Source organism: Epargyreus clarus, unplaced genomic scaffold, assembly GCF_041222505.1.
Source record: "Epargyreus clarus isolate Ecla_fem2 unplaced genomic scaffold, WU_Ecla_fem_2.2 ptg000019l, whole genome shotgun sequence".
Lineage (NCBI taxonomy): Eukaryota > Metazoa > Arthropoda > Insecta > Lepidoptera > Hesperiidae > Epargyreus > Epargyreus clarus.
This window is the reverse complement of record NW_027332227.1, coordinates 13308559-13329280: the sequence shown is the minus strand read 5'-3', so window position 1 is coordinate 13329280 and position 20722 is coordinate 13308559. Positions and strand designations below refer to the sequence as shown.

At 32.8% G+C, this 20722-nt stretch overlaps 1 protein-coding gene and 1 non-coding gene across 2 annotated transcripts in view; one reads left to right on the top strand and one right to left on the bottom strand.

Annotated features, from left to right (window-relative positions):
- Positions 1-328: 328 nt before the first annotated feature.
- NGR-A32 (neuropeptide receptor A32) overlaps positions 329-20722 on the bottom strand; it is a 74420-nt gene continuing 54026 nt past the window's right edge. The window contains exons 8-12 of the mRNA XM_073083567.1: positions 16660-16810; positions 13737-13933; positions 7655-7779; positions 5062-5205; positions 329-1704 (exon numbers count right to left, since the gene is read on the bottom strand). Of these exons, the coding sequence (XP_072939668.1) occupies positions 1679-1704; positions 5062-5205; positions 7655-7779; positions 13737-13933; positions 16660-16810 (643 nt within the window). The 3' untranslated portion in view covers positions 329-1678. The remainder of the gene's footprint in view (positions 1705-5061; positions 5206-7654; positions 7780-13736; positions 13934-16659; positions 16811-20722) is intronic.
- TRNAM-CAU (transfer RNA methionine (anticodon CAU)) lies at positions 17706-17777 on the top strand. The gene has a single exon. It is a non-coding gene; the product is annotated as a tRNA-Met (tRNA).

Sequence of the window (20722 nt, the reverse complement as noted above, 5' to 3'; positions counted from 1 at the left end):
CAATAATTAAATAATTTAATGTTATACTGGAATAGAGTATAGAGTACCAAAATTGACTCGCATTTAGAAACACCTAAGTCTTTACTTAGAGTATGGTCTTGTGTGTGTCTATACAATGAACACACTTTTAGTAATTACATTTTTAGTGTTATATTTATATACTACGAAGAAGAAAATTATGTCAGGTTTTTTTAGTAGAATAATTTCCAGCTTTCCATAAAACTGGGAGAATACGCCCTACCACGATGCCTCAATGCTAGTTTTTTAAATTGTAATACAAATAATCTGATATTTTATTTTCTTCTTAGTAGAAATTAGTAGTATCTGATCGGATAGTGTCGCTTTTAAGGATCTAATTGTGAAAAATAATGATAAATAAGAAATTGAAGGGATGGGCTAGTTTGAAACGAGGAACGAGGAAATAATATTTATCGTTCTCATTAAAAAAATTAAGTATTTATTGGAATGATTTGGCCATCCACGCCAGATTGTAAACCTTACCACGTATGTGTATACACACGATTCTGCACTTACAAGTATAGATATGATTAATATTTACATTGTATGGCTTAATAGAATTACATTATGTAGTTGTTACTTTTACACACCAAAAATTCTTAAATCTTAACACACATAACATATTAACTTAATTCGATGACATTCCTTTTTTAACACTTGTCCACACAGAAAGCTCACGCACACAGACAAGTATACGTACACGGCATCGATACGCGTCTGTTGCACTTCAATTAAACATTTGAGAAGTACCAATATCTACGAATGAACGATTTATTATTGAGGAAGATAATACACTAAACATGCATAATTAAGGTTAACTAAATAGTTTTATTATTTAAATTACTGCAGATTTTTTTCTGAATTAAAAAAATGTTTTCTATACACATACATTAAACCAATACTTAAATAAATTTTAATATGATACGAATAATATTAAAACCTACACAAAAACTTCCGTTTCTTTTGGTCAACATCTTTCATCACTAACATATATAAATCTATATACAGAATGTCCTGGACTGAACGGAATGAACGATAATGAGCAAACATAATTGGGTTTTGATGATACGTTTTTTAAGTAAAAATTAAACATATTTACTTATGCAATCTTAGACACTAATTGGATTTCTTGAGATACAGGAAACAATATAATTCATCGTTATAAAGCCTCGATAAATGTTTTGCTTAAAAACTGTATACCTTTATCTTTTTTTTCAGTTTTTTATTATGTTTGTACGTTACGTACGTTCAGTTGAATCTTGCCCGTAACTACATTTTCACGTAACATACGAAATTTTTTACAATAAAAATAATTTCTACTTACGTGTGAATTTTGTACGAGAGAGTCCCAAATATTCTTCAAAATATTATATTACACATTTCTGACATAAAACGACCATTATATTACAGTATACGTCTCATGCTCGTCACGCATCTCGATCTTGATCACATATTGTCATATTACAAAATATTTTTACTATCACCTTTGATTTTTCCGTTATTCTTTGAGACACTCCGTATATTTTTGAGCTTGCTTCAATTATTACACTAGTATGTTATATGAAAAACCATATAGTTTATTTTCGATATTTTAATACACAAAACTTTTTAAAAATATAATGTCCATTGAGAGTGTTTAATTAATTTTATATTTTCAAATTTACACCTTCCGCCCGTGAATGAAAGCTGGAACAAAATTATATATTAGAAAATATAACATCATTTTCTTATTTCGTAACGAGTATAAAGTTGCAAGATTATACCAAAGTATTATACATGTATGTATAATACTTTAATACATATATTACCAACATACGTTTGAAAAACATTACTTTCCACAGGTACAGGGTACAAATGTAATATTACTTTACAGACTAAAAAATATGTTATAGTTGTGAGAGGCATCACTGTAAGCGTCTAATTTTGAGTTTAACATCAACATGAAAACTAAAACATGCCTTTGTACAACATAGTTTTGCTAATATCGGGCGCTACGCGAGTTGTATAAATGTTTGCTTGAAGAATTTTCAACAAAATTTTAAATAAAATTTTAATTGGTAACTCTGCTAACTTCAAAGTTATTTAAGGGACGCATATTAAAAGCCAATTAAAGTTTCCTGTAAACGAACTCAACCACAGACCTGTATTTGTACCCAATAGATCCCGCATGTGTACGTATTTAGTAGAGATGCGCCGAATATTCGGTTGGTACAAATACAGATGCGGCGTATTCGGCGTATTCGGCATCTTTTTTGCTATTTGTATTCGGCCGAATTATTCGGTTTTGGTGCCGAATATATTTGGTTCGAGTATTTCTATTTTCTTGTGTACACGATATGGTACAGGACTAAAACACAAAACTTCTTAAGTAAGATTTATATTATATTACAAGTCTAACTCAAATCCTATGAAGAATGTGTCGAATAAAGCTAATAAAATAAAGCTATTAAACTTCAAATCAACATTTATTTTAATACCTCAAGTCAACACATTTATTACTTAATCTATAGTTAGTATACTGAGCTTTATTTTAAACCTTAAATCAGTATTTATTTTACTCACTCAAATCAACATTTTAAAGTGTTAATGAACATACATAATTGGCAAACTGACAATAAAGAAATGGTTAACCGAATAATTCGGCCGAATATTCGGTTCGGTAAAGGTTAAACCGAATATTATTCGGTATTCGGTTATTCGGTGAAACCACTATTCGGCGCATCTCTAGTATTTAGTATGGTTAAACCTCGGGTTAAAGGAGGTGGATTCAACTCACATTGATGAAATGTCATTTAGTCCGAAAGTAACATTTGTTGACATCGGATGTCAATAAACATCAATAAATATGCCGATTTGCGCGGTAATAAATTGTACAAATTCCACAAGAAAATATTGCCGCGATAAAGAAAATATTAGCCGGGTAAGTAATTTTTTTCTTAAAATATGTGTGAAATGTTTTATAATTAATTATTTAAAATTTATTGTGGTTTTACAATGACAACTAGTAACCGAGTGTGTGTTTTCATAATTTATAGTACATTGCTAATTTTGGTTATAAAGTTTTAGGGTTCTGTATTAAAACCCGCAATGAAAAGTAAAACGATCGATATTTGTCCTCGTTGCTCAAAGACTATTGTCATTGGTTATTTCAAATTGACTAACTGGTGTTGTACATGCCAGTTTCTTATTCTCGTACATTTAATCGATTTTGGAAATGGATGAATAATAATGTTTCCTTAATAATTATTTCGTAACTATTTCACTGAATTGTTAAACGTGTAACGTTTAAGTATTTTTTAATTACAATGTTTATGTTTAGCTATTTTGTTCAAAATACTTACCATTAAATTTACAGATTCCAAGTGATGCCAAGGTTAAAGAGAGATGGATTAAAGACCGGGCATAAAGATTGGTCCCAATGAAACATAACCGAATTTGTTCTGCTCATTTTAAGTGATTTAAGCGATATCTTTACAACTTTGTATAAGGTATTGATGTATCTATGCTTTGTATACATAAATTAAATTTATATAAGTAAAACACCTTAATCACTGTAAGGTTTTATTATTTCTAATGTGAATTTAGAGAGACTTTTCTATTTTCTTCCACAATTTTGTACAAAATAAGAAAGTTAAAAAAAGCATTTTTTTATTTATTAACCATTTATTCGTATAACATGGCACGCACACGTGGCATCCTTCGACATGCAGAGACGATTTTAACACCAGAATGTAACAAATGTTTAAGCAATATCTATTTTGTATTAAATCTTTTTTCTGTAGACATCTTGTTTTATTTTTTATCGACTTTCCAAAGGAAAAGAGGTTATCTATTCGTCGCGTATATTTTTTGGTGACTAAATTTATGGACACGGTAGGTTTTGGTAATGATGGTTCGACGAATTTTTACCAAAACATTCGCAGAGCACTAGTAAAATAAATCCAGACGATCGATTTCTCGAAAATCGATCATCGATCGTTTCTGAAATGTTTGCTGCTCAACTTTTTCTTCTTTTTAAAATTTTTCGAATTTTCAATTTAAAAATCGATTGTTATAGAAGAATTGACACGACTTTTGAATCGATTTTCTCTCTGACAGAGAATTCTACATCCACATGTCTAAAACCTTCTTGACAAGTGTCAGTCCATCGGAAAAAAGTGGCACGCTTAGTTTTCATACAAATGAAGGTACATGTATCATCTATTTAGATATAGGTCTGTGAACTCAACATTAAGTAGCTTTAAAGGAGCTATTATTTAATTATTTCATTAGCTTAAGGCGACTTTGGAATAAACATTATTTTTGTGATTAATTCAACTAAACATGATAATCTCATAAGTTTTAATGTAGTTTAAATTTGTTATTTATTATGTGCAATCTCCTCTAAAAGTGTATTTTATAATTAAGATTGGAATAGTAAAACTAAAACTAAGCAAAGTTATCGTTTACATCAGGTAGCAAGTGAAGGATATTTTTTCAATCAAAGGGCGTTTTATTTCAATAAACTTAATCATATTTACAATGTACAAGCACTAAACTAACCAACTAAAAAAAACTAAAAATAAGAATATAATTTAAAATAGACTAAAAATACTGCCTTACAATAATAAAAAACTTAAACTAAAAACAAGCGTAGTTTTTTCTTTTTTTTTACGAGGGGGAAAACCTTCAAAAGGTACCCGGTGTCGTGGGAGCAACGTAGGGTTATGTGGGATTCTTACCACTAAAACCCCCCGGTGGCCGTCCTCGGCGCCGCGTAGAGGGCTCCGGGATCTCCAAAGGAACGCAACCGGAGCCCTCTTAGCGCGTTGCCCCGTCGGGCTCCGCTCAGGTGAGCTTGGCGCTCGCCACACCGTCTGGTGCGGACAACGGTATGCGACCACTCATACCGCCGTCCTTCCCGGGGCCGCTGGCTGAGCGGTTCGAGCTCCCACTCTTACCGCCCGCAACCCCGGAAGCCCCCTTTTAGTCGCCTCTTACGACAGGCAGGGGATACCGTAGCCCTATTCTGATCCCGGGACTACAGGGATAAAGCGTAGTTACCATCGTAGTAGGTCCGATGCGGGCAGCGCGGGCAGCTAGCAAGCGAAGGCGGTCTCAGCGACCGCGGGGCGAGAGGCTCCCGATACGACGAGCGCGGCCATTCGACTACTACATTTCTTCTTAAGTCTCTGTGTTCCTCTAAACCTGTAGAGACGAATACTGTAAGGGGATTATTTTAGTATTTAATTGCGTTGAACCCAAATACTAGTAATATTTTTCCATGTTCATGTTAAAACGCTCCTATGTTATATATTATGCTAACATATTAAGATACTAGCTTATAAGAAATAGGTTTCAATGATTACTTTGTAACATTCGAACATGTTTTAAAGAAAAATATTTTAATATTTTTGGTATATTACTCTGATTTGATGAATGTCCATAATGTCCATGTCTTAATGATAACCACAGTCGAATAAATTAGCGGATATACCCTTTGATCTTCCTATCTTAACCTTTAATAAGCCATAGGACTATTATTTCCCACCTCAAAGTTTCCCACAAACTTATTTTTCTTTTTTTATTTCTACAGATGTAATAAAATAAATCGAACGTATAGTAAGATCGGTAGTTTTTCTAAGTTTTTTTCTAGCAACACTTCCTAAACGTCAGCTGTCAATGTCAATGGTCATTCAAAGTGAAAAGTCCATTTTAACGGTCATTTTCTCCCAAAATTTGAAATAGTTTTTGAAACTACGCCCAGAAAAATTTTTATTTCGTAAAGAAGAACATGTATTTTATCTATTACTATAAAGATAACGTACGAAATAAGTTACGTTGGTATATTTTTTCTCATTCGAAAATAGTGGGAAATTATTAACCTATAGCCGTGTATGAAATCTTCAAGTGGGAAATTGTTTCCCTATAACCCTTAAGGATTACGAAATGTTTTGATTATTTTTAGAATCATAAGTAAATAACACAAAATAGTTGATTAATTATATTTGTTTAATCTTATAATAGATAATTCATTTAATGTTGCATTGTCAATTTTTTTCCCTGTATAAAAATCGACGAGTAAAGACGCTGACAAAAGTTAGTCAAGTGGTAAATTATTATGTTCATGGCTATAGGGAAATAATTTCCCACAAAATATAACTGTTATAGGTTATAGGGAAATAATTTCCCACTGCAAAAAAAACTACTTGCTACCTACTATTTTTTTTTTAGTATTCAAGTCTTTAATCTCAATATAACCTCGTACTGGTATATTAAAATCAACTTGTTTGAAGCCATGGCCGATTAAGGGTTAAATGACAGTAACTTTCTATGATACCCATGGAGGACGAATGAATAGTGCTATTCTAAGCCAACGTTATAGTTTAATACTAACTTGATATTATATAACTTATTAAATAGATTTGTAGGTACTATATGTTTCAACTAAGTAACTCTTAAAAATTGTGAGGAAAAAACTACTAATTGTTGGGAAGAATTCCGAAAAGCATTAGAAAGTTTTGAAGTAAAAGCATGAATTATCCCTTTTGATCAGTAAATTGGGTATTTGACTATATAAATAAAGTTCGAATTTAAAATAATATAGGTATTTATCGGATTATTAGCTAACTAGTAATTTTAATGAGTTTTATAAATATATAAATTCTCTTTTATATTCTTAAATGGAATAAGTGTGTCTTTGTTCAATATATTTAATATTTTCAATTTGCTTACAAACCATTATGAAGACTTTAAAAAAGTTGTAGTCACATTTTCACGTATTTGTGACGTCACTGGATATGAATAACAATCATCGTTACATAATAGTAACTATTTTTCCAAGATTAAATTTTATTAAATTTCATTTCAAAAATACTTCAAGAGTCTTAAGATACTTTCTTTTATAAATAATACCCCATAATAATAAGTCAAATACCCCATTTATAATTATATTATTGCTAAAATTTATATGTAAGTATTATTTTAAATTTAAATATTTTGTAATTAATTTTAATTAAAATTTTATTTCTGGCATATTTTAAATTTAAATTGGTTTGGCAAAGGATATTAGCTAATTATAAAAAAAATATATTATATTGTATAGAAAGAATGTAAAAGGAGAAACTACATATTAATTTAATGACAATTATATGTTAATGAAGTGCCAAAGAATAGGCTAATTGTTATTTTTTTGTTGCGTATGAGTATACTTTTTTCATTTCACAAAACAACATTAGATATTGTCGCGTAGACCATGCCGAAAAATAATTACGACTGTAGCAATAAGAGACATACGGGTATGATCTCTGATGTCCCGTTGGTACGTTACGGCGCGCTCAGGACATCGTGCCATGTGTATGGAAACCACAGTATAGATACGCCTGCTTCTAATGATTCCGATAGATGTCATGTCATGGCGATACCGGCATTTGACATAACCAGTAAGTCAGTAATTAAATAAACAATCACAAACGCATGATTCAAAATCCTTTGCCAATCCAACTTTCGTTCAAACTACAACTATGAAGCAATATAAGTCGAAGTGATACTAGCAACGAAAGTGAACTACCGATCTGTAACATAGAAAAAGAAGCTACAAAAGTAAATGATACCAAAGATATCACTTCAAATAATAATTACGTTAACGAGTAAAAACCTGAGCGGGATCGGCTGCCAGACTGCGAGATGAAGTCCGGTGGAGACTCCGGCAGGGGGCGCTTGCGACGCCAGAATACATCGCACCAGCGGCACAGGATCGCGGCACGGAAGTATGATCTGAACCTGGTGGGATTAGAAATCGTGCAAGACTTTTACTATTTTCGAAATCTTTTTTTTAATTCAAGAATGAACCAGAACCTTTTGGTCTACTGTGTACAGCTTTTCTTCAGTCAAAGGTTAAAGGCGTTCTTCCGTTGAAAGTCTATAGCCACATTATATTTTTTTTATATCCTTTACATGTATTAAGCAACATTTACTAAGCAAATAAAGTATGGTGTTATAAAGTTCTTTATTTTCTATTGATATTTTGTCGACTCAACTATCTTACGCAACAATTTATAATATTTATCAGCATATCCTAATTCAATTTGAAACTCTATGATTTTATTAATTTGTTATGCAGTGAATCAATAATTCATTGTGTCATAGAAATACCAATAGTTATTCAATACTATGTAGTATATATGGCGAAAATATACGGGTAATAACGTAATGGACACCGGATAACGTGAAAAGCCTTTAGACCAGAACACCGCAGCGCTATTTTAAGCCCCTTGAAAAGAGGTTTCATTTTAATGAAAACACATAATAGTACTGACAATATTTATAAATATTTCCATTTTACAGACACCGTAACACGACAGCATGTCAGCCAAGTCCACAAAAAGAGCACTGGCGACAAAGCGGCTTGTATTGTATACCTTTCGTACCGATGTAAGGAGATTCTACTGTATAATATTAGTTCACGGTTTATAAATAGCTTGGACAGAAGAATTACGCACTACGTAGCCGTGTAAAGTTCGAAAAACCTCAACAATTCAAATTCAAATTCAATTCCTTTATTGCAGGGTAAGGTGGTATACATACGTGAAATACATAAGTTTTGTGCTCCTATCCTAACCCAAAGGGTGTGCAAATATGTCATAAGTATATAAACTCTAATTAAAATTAAACTAAATTATTAAAATTAAAACAGGACAAAAGATACAATTATAACATTAAATCATCATATTAAACTAATAATTATACAATAAAATTGCACGTCAGCACTGATAAAAAATATTTTCTTGTAATGGCCTATACTCAAAACAGACAAGATAATAGAAATAATCGCTTTAGTCAATGTCATTAAAATTAATATCAATAAATATATCAAAATCCGTCATGTTCTTTATTAAATAAAGTGGGCCTATGCCGACGCGCATTGTGACAGCTGTTGTGATGGATCTGTCTGGACTACAAAGTCACATTAATTTTAGTAGACATATCTATCAAACACCGGACAATCTGATACTAAGTGGCAACTACCATCCATAATGTACATTTTTATGTCAAACAAGACAGGCTCTTACGACTAAAACGACATAGTTGATTTGCGAATAAATAATTGTGAGGTATGTAGGTACTTATAAATAATTACTATCTAATACAACGGAACGAAGAGGCAAATAAAAAGTGTGTTAGACAACGAGATACAAATTAAAATCAATGATGTTGTTCTACAGCAAGTGAGTAGTGCACGCAATCTGGGTTTGATCTTGGACGGAGAACAAAAATTTATAGAGTACACAAATAACAGAATAAAAACTGCCTTCTACAAACTAAAAACTCTTTATCAGATTAGACCCTATATTAGAGAGGAGTTACGGACGCTACTGTGCGATTCCCTCGTACTTTCGCAGTTTATTTACTGTAGTTCTACTTTTGGCCCAAGAATCAACTCGTACACAGAGAGAGCAATTCAGAGAGTACAGAATGCCTGTATACGATATTGTTTTAACGTGCCCAAGCGAGAATGTATTACTCCATATCTGAATCGTAAAGGTATACTGAACATGCGTGCCAGGAGAGAGCTGCACTACGCGTGTACGGTGCATAGAGTTATATGGAACAAAAAGCCCGAATACTTGTTTGAGAAGCTCCTTTGGGTCAAGGATATTTCCAATCGCAGCCTTCGTTCTCACATACAAAATCTTTTAATAACCCCTGTACACAGTTCTAGACGATATCGAGGCTGTTTCAAGTTTGCTGCAGCAAGTATATGGAACGATCTACCACCACCGCTGAGAAAGAAAATGAGTACAGAATCGTTTAAAAGCAAATACAGTTCAGCGCTACTAAGGAGACAGCTTGCTGCAGAAAACTTGAAACATGCGCATTGGAAGTCTATGCACCTAAGGGAGTTTTTTGCCTAAGAGTAAGTGATTCGTTCAGTAAGCAATATACACACATACATACGCTCAAGTTCAACACTAGCACACACCCACATTCACACCCACACCCACATGCACAAACACACACACACATATACACACACAGACACACATGCTTGCAAGAGTCACAATATAAGATAAGTTATTAATTATTTAAGTTCTTTTTTTTTCTTTTCTTCACTGTATACTGGACCCAAAGTTAAGTTTTTCTTGTATGTCGGCTGGGATTGGGGAAAAACACTATTAGCTCCCGCACGACACCTGAGGGAGTAGGGAGAGGCTGAAAAACAGCGCTGCTCGGGGCCCACGTCACGAGCCAGCATAATGCTGAGCCACTTCCTTTGCCCTTCCATTCATGTTTAATTTAGTTTAGCTTTTGTTGGTCATTATTTTGTATGTTAATTCTTGTATCTTTATTTATGTCTTATTATTTTCTGTAAATTATTTGTTTCTTGTGTTTGGGCAATAAATCATATTATTATTATTTATTATTATTATTATTAATACTATGATTTCTACAAAATCATTGTAGAGATCCATGCTTTAGATATATCCCATTTTATTTTAGCTCTTACAAAGTGCTTTCAACAGGAAATCTTATTGTTGGTAGAAGGAAAATCTTAATATAGTTTAAATAGACAAGATAGACAAGCTTAAAAGTTGTCAAACAATTTTCACTGTGTATTGAGTTAGGCGTACGTGAACAAAATTACTTAAAACTTTCGGTGAATGTCAATTTAAGAGACATTTTACTGAGAGTATCGAATTCTGATATCGTCTTACCATTTAAATAAGTGGTTCAATTTATGAATAACGAGGCATGAAATACTTTTAAATGTTGTTAAGTTTTTTTGATTATTACTGAAAATGGATTATAACATACTACAATCTGATTATGATTGATTAAATGTATTCTATTTATTTAGTTATAAAAGATTTACATTTAAAATCTTGTAATTTAGAATTGTACTACCTAATTTAATACCCCACTCGATGAATGCATTTTGCTGCATACAATTGTAGAAAAATATATCTACAGCAAAAGATACCTTTTTTGAAGTCGGGAAGAAAATCAAATGATTTAATTTAACCCGTACGTAATACTGCATGCATAATCTCCTTTCCTTAATGAAAATGTGCATATTATTACGTTTGCTATAACTCAGCTAATAATTAAAACGGATTAAAAATGGCGCATATTGCGGCTGAGTATTAAATGTACCTGATTTTATATTTTTATTTTGTAGGTTGGTAATACTGAGAACGCTTTCAAACAAGTTGCAATAATCGCAAACTTGTGTATGGCAAGTAAAATGTAGTTCAATACTAAATAATTACAAAAAATCACGTTAGTTACATAATGGAACACATCGTTGGAACCAATAAAACAGCTGCAGTTCTCGACAAAGACAAATAGGACATGTAGCGAGCACAACGTGAGTAATTAAACTACGTTTAGGACTCATTTACATCAGGTCGTCCGACGAATTCGCTTGCTCGCTGACAGAGTCTGCCAACAACCAAAACGGCTAATCGTCAACGTCTATTCGCAGTTGAAAGTCGACCGTCGACTATTTGGGCGTCTTTGGTAAGCGACGGTCGCCCGAACTTCCCCGAAGTTCAGCGCTTTAGTTAGTCGAATTACGAAAGACGATCGATGTAGGCAGTAGACTTGCTATATAATGTAACTAAGCTTGTAGTCGACCACTTTCGACTGACGAAGTAGTTGCTGAAGGCAGCAGACTGCCTGGTGTAAACGAGCCCTTACAGCATATGCTGTTTGTCGAGGAGAACTTTCATACCCCTTATTAATGTTCAGAAATTTTACAAGTTTACGAGTGTGGGTCAATAAATAGTAGGTACATATAGTAGAATTTCTATTGTAATTTAAACTACTGATCTAAACCTCTAATAGAATAGAATTTGTATCGTAATTCAAACTATTTATTGATCTAAACCTCTAATTTGAGATCGAAATTCTACTCTAATCTAAACTATTTGTTGATCTATATCCCTTTCAACTAAATTTCTAGTTTAGATTAGAATTTTCGTTTAGGAAAGTTCCAAACGAAAAGTTACATTCCTGACTTTACCTTCTTACTGTGAATAGTGAACGGAAGCAAATTGATGAATTTTTTTTATGATCTCAATTTTAATATTATGATTCATAAATTCAGACTGACTTGTTAATTACTACCTAATAAAATATAAAAAAGAACACAATATTAATAATTTAAAAAATATAGATATATCAATTATAATACAGAAAAGTACCATAACTTCTCTTTAGAGAAAAATTGATATTCCATGTAACGCAACTCATTGGAACTAATAAAGTAGCCGCACGCGACAAAGACAAATGTAACATCTGGCGACGGTATAATGTGAGTAATGAAACTATGTAATATGTATACGATGTAAATTTGTTATTTGTCTCGGAAAACGTTTTATAGTCTGATTAATGCGCCTGCTGAGGTATTCTAGGGAAGTTGAAAATATGTTTAAAGCACTTTTCTCCTGTCGCGCGTGTCACTCTCCCACGCGTGTCTTGACTGCACGCGTGCCATTTGAATGTTATCGTTTTGTACACCCGCGATACATCGTTTTGTATATACGTGGATCACGAGACTGCAGTGCAGCATCAGATAAATAAACAATTAAATAATTGTTGAGTACATTAGGGCAGCGCGCGCGGGTCTAACACACAGGAAAAAGGACAGGAAAAAGGCGCATAGTGCAGCAACATGTTCGAGTGAAAGGGTAATTTTAAATTCAAAGAGGCATGCATTTCTGAACAAAGGTATACCTATATTTATACTTACAGCAATAATATTATGCGAATTCAAATGAATATTTGCAACGAACCCTTAATCGGAATAATCTGACATATGACATGACCGCATAAGAGCGACTTTAGACTTACAAATTATTTTAATCAGATTATTGCCATTATATTCAATTTGTGAGTTATATTATTACGTATTAGCAAAAAAGACAATGCCACAAATATATAAAACGATCACATGCCCTTTTAATATAAAACTGTCCTCAACAAACAAGAATATAGCTAGCTGCGACAGAAGTATTATTATTGATAGAGAAGAATTAAATAAGCTTATTAGCCTGTTGAATTCTTTTTAATAGTTTATGCAGTTTCTTTTCATGTAAAACGGACATTAATTTATTATCAGAAAACCCTTTTATATTATCGAGGATAATATCTTTTACCCTAAAAGGACAAAGCATTATAAATACATTTATATGGTTCAGTTTTGAAAGTGTTACCTACACTCCCATTTCTTTCATATCAATCTGTGGTGTATAGTGATTTGTTTTGAGCGGTATATTAAAATACAAACAAATACTTTGAAAGATATGAAGCGTTTCAAGCAGGCCATTGCCTTAGGAGCCCGGTACTATTCAGGTTCGGTGACAGATATCTACGGCAAGCGATCATTTTACATCAAATAAATAAATAAACGCTTTCTACACTCACAGCCCCACACTAGGATTCTCTGTGTCGTGGGTGCCATAGACACACACATAGACAAATACACAAACACCCAGACCCAAAAACAGAAATCTAAATTCATTATTTAGATATCTGTCTGGCTGGGGATCGAACCTAGGACCCTTTGCGCGTCAGACCGGTATGCAGACCGCTCCGCCACGCGGGTCGTGTAAATATTGTATATAAAGTGTATAAGAGTATTATGTAAAAAAGAGTATAACTATTTGCAACTTATATTAAGTAGAGACACACAGGATGCAATGTCTTAAAAGACACTGAATGTCTTAAAAACTTACTTGGCGTTCATCCAGTAATAAATGATGGGATTGACCATCGCGTTGGCCATCGCCAGCCAGTAGAAGCCAAGGTACACGTGCTGAACGTACTTCATGTACAGGATCGAAGGGTTGAAGTGCGTGTAGATGAAGTAGGAATGATAAGGCAGCCAGCAGATCCCGAAGATAATAATCAGCATGATGAACATCTTCACAACCTGACAAAAGGAAAAGATAGAAGATTTTTAAGATCAGATATAATCATTTCAACGTTTTATGACTGAAGTCATAATTTGCAAAATTTAATTTCCATATTTGTTCCACGTGTAACAGAAGTTATTGATGCAAGAATTTTGTGAGTAGTAACATAATTAACGTAGTCGAAATTGTCTTACATCAACTTTTGCTCGTCCTAAACATATCGCAAGTATCACATAGATCTATATTCAAGTAGGCCTTCAAAACCTTGTGGCAGACAATGGAAGGGTTAGCAAAAGACCGTGAAAACGATATGCGAATTGTTTGTAAATTGGTTTGTTAAGGCATATATATAAAGCTATAATAAGAAATAAAGAAAGAAATAACTTAATTACATCTAACACAATACAAAGTCTAAGTAAATAGATCGAACAAAGGTCCAATCAAAACATTATACATCCAACAACCCTAGTTTGATTTAAATAATACAAAAATTCACAACATCTGCAAATTTAACAGACATGTCTTTTCGAAATCATATTATAAAACTTTTGCAATGTCGAATTATATTTGAAACTTTCGCAAGTTAATTTGAACTCTGGTATAGGATATAGGGCTGTCAGCTTCTGAAAAAGTAATTCATTAAATATAACATTTGAACAGTAACGTGACAACAAAGAGCTCGACTCAATCACGGATATTAGGAAACTTTTTAATTAAATTTTCATCAACAAAAACCTTATAATATGTTAAAGTATATTACGTAGGAGACCAAAAGTTACCGGCATAGCTCTCAAAATAACCAAGCTGAAGTGGCAATAGGCCGGCCACATAGTTTGTATGTCATACAAAATATGTGGCCGGCCGATGAAGTAGGAAGGTCCTCGAATGGAGATCACGTCTCGGCAAAAGGAGTACAGGATGGCCCCCGTCCAAGTGGACTGATGACCTGTAGCGGACGGCGGGTAACCGCTAGATTCAAAGGGCTCAAAACCGGTCGGAGTGGCACAGATTAGTACAGACCTATATCCAGCAGTGAACAGTTAAAGGCTGATAAATGGATGGACGGTATATAAACCTCATAATATAAAGTATTCAGGTAGTTAATATTTTTGCACAGAATCACATATATAATTTAAACTAAAAAAGTTTTTTTCAAATATACATATAGGTACCTAAATCACTGGTGGTTCTAATTTCGCCAGAGAAACATTATGACAAAGTTAATTACGCTACGTAAACCTCCAGTTAATATAATGATATCAAACATTCAGTCCTACAGAGCACACACCCGACAGATAATTAGACAAACGTATTATGTTACCTAACTACCTAAATGTGCTCAAGTTTTCCTTAATGCTATACGGTAAATTAAATAAACTAAAGGAAGTGCATTTTCCTAACTGAAGAGAGTTATTTGATTCCCGCCACTCTCATTTCTTGCGTTAAGCAGTTCTTACGTTTCTATCTATGGACAGATGTCGATCCCAGCTTACATAAAGATGAGCGACCATCCTAGTCCTCAGGACTGGCAAAGTATTTTTAATCTGCTTCAGGTTCATTAAGAACCCCTGTTTTAAATGGAGTTCGTTACAGTACCCTTACCATGAGTTTTTACGTTTTGACAAATATGACTGTTTTGGTATTTGTTTAAGTACTGGCCCATACAATTTCCAAGTTCTGACACATTCCGCTAGGGGCGCTGATTGAAAATTATATGGGCAAATACGTAAACAAATATCAAAACAGTAATATTTGCCAAAACGTAAAAACTCATGGTAAGGGTACAGATCTCCGTGGAGGAACAGTGACTACTTACTATCAAATGAACTGCATACTCTACTACTTCAACCTATATAAAATGGTAATTCCAAAAAGATAAATTATCCGTCGTCTCTAAGGGATTCAGTTCACTTGTCGATGTGTGATTTCGCCGGTAGATAAATTGCCCCAAAGGACGTCGAGTAGAAAAGTTTCATCCCTTATACTGACAATGCGTAGGTTGCTATTTATCCATGTGTGATCAACAACTTTATACGTTTTATAATACGAATGATCAACTACAAAATAAACTTTCCGTTTTGACCGGATCAATTTAAACTGTCGCTGTCTAAGTTCGCCGACAGATCTGAAACCCCAAAAGGTGAGCCCCATTGCTGAACCCGTATAATAACCCGGTTTTTGACAAAGACTACTGTTTTCACATTTGACCTCGTATGATTTTGAATGTTTATAATTCATGATTTTTTTTGTCTTTATTCTTAATTTAATAAATTGTAAGACATTATGTTATATATTCATTTTGGCTTTCTGCATTACTTTACTATATTTATTTATTTAAAGGATCATACAAAAAAATCAAAATACAGCAGTTCTCCGTAAGAACTCTCTAAATTTTAAAATTAGTCTTTTTGTAATTTTAGTTATGTATGAACGCAACATTCGTAGCAATTAAAAATAGTTGCATTAACACGAATCTTAACGTTAAATTCGAATCTAATCTGAAAGTTAATTTTTATAGATAAATATGTTGCATTATGAAATGAAAATAAACTATAAACTGTTACTATTCCAAATGTGTCACGCTTGCATAAGTAGAATGTTCGGTATAATGCTAGACAATGTTACTGGTGTCTTAGGTGCACTTCCACAGGGTAGCGAATTACGAGTAGCTCATTTATTGTATTTCAACAATTGTATTTAAAAATGTACCGTGTGAGTAAAATTGTATTAAATAAATAATTACCTTTCGTTTCGAACGGATCGAGTCCACTTGTCGCTGCGTGAGTTCACCGATAGATCGCGAGCCCCAAAGGACACGACCCATCGCTGAGTAGAAGAACGTCATTCCCAACATCGGGACAGCGTACGTCACTACGAAGAACAGTACTTGGTACCTGCATGAGAAAAAACAGTATTCAGTTGATTCGTATTTCATATAATGGGTAATAATCTCAAGTTTTACTTTGCGAAAATCCCTAGTTTAATAAATATAATTATTAATTACTTAGGAACACTTCGTGATAAACATGTATTTATAAAACTTACTGTAACTTAATATACACAGTAATAATAAACAAGTACCTAATTTAATTAAAAAATCAAGAAACCGACAAAAAAAACTGAAGTAGAATTTGCAAAAACGGTGAAATAGGCGTTAAATATTTTTATCCAGAAAGCCAAATACAAATAAAGTTTCATAGTAGATATCTGCTTCAAAATCAAAAGATGTTCCAATAATATTATCCTATTTTATATAAGTTGCTTCAAAATTGAAGGAGCTAAAAAAAACAATTTTACCGTCTTAGGAATAAATTTTCCAAAAGGCCTTTCTTATTACTTATTTACACTATATAGAGAACCTATGTGCAATATTTTAGAACTCTAAGCTCAGTGGTTTCGGCCCTACGTTGATTTCTAAAAAATAAATTAATCAAAGTGACTGACTGACTGACTAACTAAACGTTAGTCTAACTAAAATTTTAACTAAACGTTAGTCAGTCAATGACTTGCTGTTTTATATATATACAAACATGTTTTTTATAATCTCCGTTTTTTTCCTTTAATTTGATACCCTACTCGATAGGTTCGGTTAACATTTTTTTTAAATGCGTTACTATTTCGCGCCAAAAATCCGCCATTGTGATTTATTTTTTCTAACACCTATCTACCTATCTAAATATTGTTAACGTATCTGTTAACAAATACCAAAACAGTCATATTTGTAAAACGTAAAAACTCATGGTAAGGGCACGGTACAATATAAGCACAAATTTCGCCGGATTCTAACAGAGCAGAGTGGCGCAGTGGAAGCGTGCTGGGCCCATAACCCAGAGGTCCGTGGATCGAAACCACGCTCTGCTACTTATATGACGGCGCGTTCTTTTTGAAAATTTTTATTACTCTGTTATTTAGTGTCTTTTTTGGTAAAATATTTGGTTATAATAATATGAAATTTAATACCACATATTTTTTTTACATAAACATTTTCGTAAACTTAATTAAAAGAAACATTTTTATATTAAAATATAAAATTAAAATAAAATAAGATTTCAATCAGAAAATTTTATACAGAATATTTATATATATTATCTCAATAAAACCCACTGACTGACTGACATGCTGTTCTCGATTCTTATTTAACTTTATACTGATATTTTGTGTCTTTTTCCGACAATATTGATCACACATCAATAATCAGTATTGAACACACAGTGTTACGATGAAATTGTAAAAAAAATAATAATTGAATAAGTCCCGAGGAAAAGTTTCGTCCGTCCCCAAAGGCAGTTACTAGAAAAGGTACGCAAGATCTCTTCGATGGGAATTTTTGCAGACGTTATCCTATCTGAAACTATCTTGCTAGCATGAAATTCGTAGTTTCGATCTAAATTTTGGGCATTTCCTTTTACGATGCACGTTAAAAATAAGCAGCTACGCCTTTACGGCTGTAACAGTACAGATTTTTTTCCATATGAGTTTAAGTTCATCCGAAAATCTATTCACCACAACCACCTTCAAATGATTTACTTCAAATTTGACAAAAAAAAAGAATAATTAACTCATAGACAAGTTTGTCACCATCAGATGAGATTGCGGTCAAATACAAACCTACAGGAACACATAAATATAAAGCCGTATCAACTATCAACTCATATATTTTCTGTAAATTGGATTAATTTCACCTCATAAATCCAGTTGTTACTTGTACCTTGTTATTAGCTTGTAAAACAACAAGTAATTTTCTCTATTTCGTATTAAATATTTATGCGCGACCAAACGTATTAGACGCAGGTGTTATTAGGTTGGAGAATAAATTATTAATATTCTGTGCCTGCTGGTATTAGTGGTATTAGATATTTACCGACGTCTGGGAAAGCAGGTATTATATTGTTAATAATAAACAATGTCTAATAGACTAAATTAAGTTCACTTGAGGTCATTTGTTAGGGTTTAGATTAATTTATTTACTAGCCTATACATTTCTAGTCAGCTGCTCAGCGTACGAATAACATAATGATAGTCGCCCTTATTTTACAAGTCATATTAAATAGACTTTTGTCAACTATTTTATTCGTTTAAAGGACGAGTAATTTTTTATTTCATTAGTCCGCCCGAGGACGACTAACAATGGCAATTTAACCTTTACTCCTTTTATTATGTTATCATTTAAAATGTGTAAATATCCACCAGTTTGTTATATTTAAATGTCTATTTTTTAAATTAAAAGCAATATTGTTGCAATCAAGTAACCTTGCGATGAACTTTCTCTAAGGCGCTCGAACAATCTCGCCTCGAAAATCGTTAATCCTAAGGATGTTGATAAGGGCAATGATACAAAATTAATACAGTCGTGTATTGTGATCGGTTTTATGTAATTCTTAAAATTTACGAATAAAACTGAACGTTAAAAGTGGATAGAAATCGAGTTCAAAGATTCCGTTACGTAGTTACATACATACAACCCAAGCTAATAAAAGCGTGTTAGTAATAATGACAAAAAAACATTTTTTTTTTGTGTTCACTTATCGTGAAAACGCATGTACCGTTTTTACTTTGACTTTCATCCCAATATTATAGGAAGAGGTAAGATTTCAGATGTTACTTTTAAAAAGGGTTTTATCATGGAGTATTATGGCATCAACAAATTATAATATTTTACTTTAACATTTCTCCGGTGTCAAAGTAACTTTAATAGTGATAGTTAAGAAACTTGAAACCAACACAATACGTTTAAGAACTTATCTCAGAAGTTTCTCAGATTGTGCTGCAATAAAAGTAGTGAAATAATATCCATGAATCTCACCAGTAGGTACTTTAAAGAAGAATTTTCTCTATTAAGGAATTAAAAGGATTCTTGTAGTTTAATAAAATCTAGGTAAAAAATTTGCCTTTTCATTGTACAGGTCTAGAGTAAGTAGGCAATTTTGAAGGTTCAGTACCCAAAGGGTAAAAACGAAACCCTATTACTAAGCCTCCGCTACCAGTTAGTCTGTCCGTTTGACACAGGGCTCTATCTCTTGAATCGTAATAGATAGAACTTGACGTACTTGAATTTTTACAGAGTATGTATAAGGCCAATTTAACAATAAATACTAAAAATTAAAAAAGCTTAAAAATAAATGGGGGTCGCCATACAAGAAATCGCTATTTTTCTTTTACCTATTGAATAGTAACAGGTACAGGTAAAAGTTTTCACAAGTCTTTTACTTCTAGGGCTGCTTTGAAAAAATACAAAAATAAATGTAAATTTGATGGTTCGGAACCCGCTGTGTACTAGTTCGACTCGCACTTTGCCAATTTTTATGACACCTCTGATGTTTGGAATTTAGATGTGTATTAATTAGTTAATTATTCTTATATTATACTAGCAGATAACTCCAAAAATTACAATGAAGCTTGCAAAATAAACAAGGTTCCCCACTATACGAATCTTAACAATCGAAATATTCTCGAAGAAAGGACATGATATCCAATAGTATAATATTTATTAAAGAACAACATTTAATGTTATTCACTATATCATAAGTTCTAAATGAGCGCGGCGCCTTTGTACATAGAGCTATTAGCACTTGAATTATCTCCTTGTAGTTGAAACAAAAGGATAATGTAGTCATTGTTCACTAGTTGCATTTTCTTACCTAAAATCGCTTTACAACCTATATTTCTGTATCTGGTAAAATTCATCTATTCATTAATGTCATTTTTATTTGTGATCTATTACGTCATCGCATGGCACCGAGATATTTTTGTCTCTGCCGAGCTCCACTCTCAGATTGTGAAGTGTAAACTCAAAATCAATCACGCTG